The sequence below is a fragment of the Nematolebias whitei genome, chromosome 6, assembly GCF_014905685.2.
Source record: "Nematolebias whitei isolate Nwh7 chromosome 6, NemWhi1, whole genome shotgun sequence".
Classification (NCBI taxonomy): Eukaryota; Metazoa; Chordata; class Actinopteri; order Cyprinodontiformes; family Rivulidae; genus Nematolebias; species Nematolebias whitei.
In genome coordinates, this window is record NC_056503.1 from 49,263,101 (window position 1) to 49,267,876 (window position 4,776).

Here is a 4,776-nt window from a genome sequence, read left to right on the forward strand (position 1 = left end):
ACAACAGACGACAACAGATGACAACAGACAAAGACAACAGACAAAGACAACAGACGACAACAGACGACAACAGACGACAACAGACAACAACGGACAACAGACGACAACAGACGACTGTTTCAGACCTTCCTCTGAAATGAAAAGTAAATGGAAGAAATAAAAATTAAACAAAAACAGCTACATTATAATTAAAGCAATGTAAAATACTAAAATCAGGAACATCTCTGATCAAACACACAGAGCTGTGAGCATGCACGTCAGATCAAACACACAGAACTGTGAGTGTGCACGTACCTGGACCCTACCATCCTGTTGATGAGGAGCAAAAAGAGAAGAAACAGTGAGTTCACAGGGTTAGTTTTTCCCTCAGAGACGACTGACAGGAGCAGCCTGTGAGTCATGTGATCAACAGGAAGTTCAACAAACTCCCTTCTACATTTAGAGAACTAACAGATTGACAAAACTGACTCAGAAGTTTCAGTTCCGGCTGCTACACATGTTAAACTGTGGTGAAAACATTTCCAGCATGTAAAGCGGCTCTCACTCACCCGGAGGCGATCATCCTCAGCACCACCTTGTAGGAGACGAGCATCCCCTGAACCTCCTTCAGAACCTCCTGCTTCACACTGAAACAAACAGAAATCAGAACTCTGCACTCAACAACATCTGCAGCAACATCTACTGCAACATATGCAGCAACATCTACTGAAACATCTACAGCAGCATCTACTGCAACATCTGCAGCAACATCAGGAGCAACATCTACTGCAACGTCTGCTGAAACATCTGCAGCAGCATCTGCATCAACATCTGCTGCAACATCTACTGAAACATCTACTGCAACATCTGCATCAACATCTGCAGCAACATCAGGAGCAACATCTACTGCAACATCTGCTGAAACATCTGCAGCAGCATCTGCATCAACATCTGCTGCAACATCTACAGCAACAACAGGAGCAAAATCTGCTGAAACATCTGCAGAACATCTGCAGCAACATCTACTGCAACATCAGAATCAACATCTGCAGCAACATCCACTGTACTGCAACATCTGTAGCAACATCTATGCAACATCAGGAGCAACATCTGCAGCAACATCCACTGTACTGCAACATCTGCAGCAACATCTATGCAACATCAGGAGCAACATCTACTGCAACATCTACTGCAACATGAGGAGCAACATCTACTGCAACATCTGCAGCAAAATCTACTGTACTGTAACATCTGCAGCAACATCTGCTGCAACATCTGCAGCAACATCTGCTGCAACATCTACTGCAACATGAGGAGCAACATCTACTGAAACATCTGCAGCAAAATCTACTGTACTGTAACATATGCAGCAACATCTGCTGCAACATCTGCTGCAACATCTGCAGCAACATCTGCAGCAACATCTACTGCAACATCTGCAGCAACATCTACTGAAACATCTGCAGCAACATCTACTGAAACATCTACAGCAGCATCTACTGCAACATCTGCAGCAACATCAGGAGTCACATCTACTGCAACATCTGCTGAAACATCTGCAGCAGCATCTGCATCAACATCTGCTGCAACATCAGGAGCAAAATCTGCTGAAACATCTGCAGAACATCTGCAGCAACATCAGAATCAACATCTGCAGCAACATCCACTGTACTGCAACATCTGCAGCAACATCTATGCAACATCAGGAGCAACATCTGCAGCAACATCCACTGTACTGCAACATCTGCAGCAACATCTATGCAACATCAGGAGCAACAGCTACTGCAACATCTACTGCAACATATACTGTACTGCAGCAACATCTGCTGCAACATCTACTGCAAAATGAGGAGCAACATCTACTGCAACATCTGCAGCAAAATCTACTGTACTGTAACATCTGCAGCAACATCTGCTGCAACATCTGCAGCAACATCTGCTGCAACATCTGCAGCAACATCTGCAGCAACATTTACTGTACTGCAACATCTACTGCAACATCTACTGTACTGTAACATCTGCAGCAACATCTGCAGCAACATCTACTGTACTGCAACATCTATTGCAACATCTGCAGCAACATCTACTGCAACATCTGCAGCAACATCTACTGTACTGCAACATCTGCAGCCACATCTGCAGCTCCATCTACTATACTGCAACATCTGCAGCAACATATACTGCAAAATCTACTATATTGTAACATCTGCAGCAACATCTACTATACTGCAACATCTGCAGCCACATCTGCAGCTACATCTGCAGTGCCCCATGCTGCTCACACCCAGAACTGTTGTTGTTTTTCAGTTTTTGTCCAACGAGTTGAAGCAACAGTTGAAGTAAAACGAATCAACGCTGCTGGCTTGGCAGAGGAACAACAGATCCACGTCACCCTCATGAGGTTCAGATGTTTTTAGTCTCAGATCAAGATACAGAGAGAAGAAATGAACCTGCAGGAAGATGTTGGTTCCACTTTGGTTCCTGACTGTAAAGGTTCAGACAGATCTGCTGATTCTGATCTTATCAGATAGAGAACTGGTCTGTGGACCCGTCCTTCAGAACCTAAAAGGGGTCCTGCAGGCTCGGCTCTTTAACAGGACAGTGTGTGGGTTTGGGTCTCTACATGCTAGATGAAGCCAGGTTGGTGTCTTCATGTTTGAGTCGTCCATCTAGAGCGATTCCTCTGCGCTCCTTGTTGTAGGCCAGCAGCGGGTGCAGGGTGTACTCCTTCGTCAGGGTGGTCCCAGAGGGGACAGAGTCCCTGTCAGACAAATAATCACATCAACATGAAGTCTTCAACAGTGAGACGTCCTGTGAGACAAACAAAAACACTCACTCGGTCTCTTCTCTGGCCACAGACTTCACATATTTGTCGTTGGAGTAAAGAACAACGTTGGTCACCTGTTCCACTGAACACAGGAAACAAAATGTCAACACACACACACATGCACAGACACATGAGGAAACAAACAGGAAGTAGCACTAACATGTGCAGGCCATCATTATGAGAACTGTGTCACGATTTATAGCTGATAGTTTCCTGTTAACATTGTGTTTCAAGAAAGTTTAATGTTAAAGACAGAAATCTAAAGGTGTAGACAGATGTGGGCTGATGTAGATGACAGTAAATTCAATTCAGTTTATTTCTATATATTATATATTATTTCTCCAAGTCACATCAGAAGTCGTCTCAGGACACCGAACAGAAACATTCATATATAAAATAATAATTTAACATTGTTTATCTGAGGAGCAGCTTTGAGTTTAACTCCATCACTGAACTCTCATCTTGAACAAGCATGAAGGCGACAGTGGAAAGAAAAACTCCCTCATGAGGAAGAAACCTTTAGCAGAACCAGGATCAGGACAAGCGGCCATCTGCTTCGACCGGCTGGGTTTGGTAGGAACAGATACACAATGGCAGGTCAAGAATGTTAAGATAGAAATAGTATCAAATGAAACCAAAAATATTTTTAACATTAGAGCTGGAGGCCAGGTTAATGCCATCCAAGGACGGCGAAAGACTGAGAAAAAAAAAATTCTTAAGATGCTCAGGTCCAAAAACTAAAACCTCAGTCTTGTCTGTGTTCAAAAGCAGAAAATTTAGGGTCATCCAGGTTTTTATGTCTTTAAGACATGCTTGTAGTCTAAGTAACTGATTGGATTCATCAAGTTTCATAGACAAATATAATTGTGTGTCATCAGCATAACAATGAAAATGTATCCCATGCTGTTTAATAACTTTACCTAATGGAAGCATATATAAAGTAAAGAGTATTGGTCCAAGCACTGAACTCTGATGAACTCCATGACTAACTCTGGTGTATGATGAAGATTCATTATTTGCATTTACAAATTGGAATCTATCAAATAAATATGTGTTAAACCAATTTAGAGCCGTTCCTGTAATCCCAACATCATATTCAAGTCTCTGTAGTAAAATATTATGCTCAACTGTATCAAATGCAGCACTGAGGTCTAACAGGACCAGTATAGACACAAGTCCATTGTCAGAGGCCATGAGAATATCATTAGTGACTTTTACTAGTGCTGTTTCTGTGATATGATGAGCTCTAAACCCTGACTGAAACTCTTCAAACAGATTATTTCTTTGTAGATGTTCACACAACTGACCTGCAACTATTTTTGAGATGAAAGTTAGATTAGATATAGATCTATAATTGGCTAGTATTCTGGAGTCAAGATTATGTTTCTTAAGTAAAGGTTTAATGACAGTAATGTTAAAGCTCTGTGGTACATAACTATTCATTAAAAACAAATTAAGCAGATCCAAGACATGGTTATTAATTAAGGACAATACGTCTTTAAACAGTCTGGTTGGGATGGGATCTTGCAGACATGTGGATGGTTTGGATGAAACCATTATTTTAGACAACTCAGAGAGCTCAACAGGACAAAAACAGTCCAAACATAAATCAGGTTCTAGTGACATTTTTAAAGTTGTCTCATCGACACAGAACCAGAGGTGATACTAGGAATGTTGGTTTTAAATGTTACCCTAATTGAAACAATTTTATTTATAAATAATCTCATGAAGTCATCACTGTTTATAGTTGTAGGGACACATGGTTCAACAGAGATGGGGTTTTTCATTAGACTAGCTATGGTACTGAAAATGAACTTGGGGTTATTTTTATTCTCATGAATTAAAGATGAATAATATGAAGTTCTAGCTTTACGGAGAGCTTTTTTGTATGTTAGCAGACTATCTCTCCAAGATAAGTAGAATTCTTCAATGTCAGTGGAGCACCATTTTCTTTCCAGCTTTCTAGATGC

General features: G+C 41.3%; 1 protein-coding gene across 1 annotated transcript in view; it reads right to left on the bottom strand.

The window, feature by feature from the left end:
• The window catches only part of LOC119410817 (S-arrestin), a 14,939-nt gene that overhangs the window by 1,603 nt on the left and 8,560 nt on the right, over nucleotides 1–4,776 (bottom strand). Inside the window, exons 10-13 of the mRNA XM_037677738.1 lie at nucleotides 2,816–2,888; nucleotides 2,603–2,740; nucleotides 549–626; nucleotides 295–309 (exon numbers count right to left, since the gene is read on the bottom strand). Coding sequence (XP_037533666.1) covers nucleotides 295–309; nucleotides 549–626; nucleotides 2,603–2,740; nucleotides 2,816–2,888 — 304 coding nt within the window. The remainder of the gene's footprint in view (nucleotides 1–294; nucleotides 310–548; nucleotides 627–2,602; nucleotides 2,741–2,815; nucleotides 2,889–4,776) is intronic.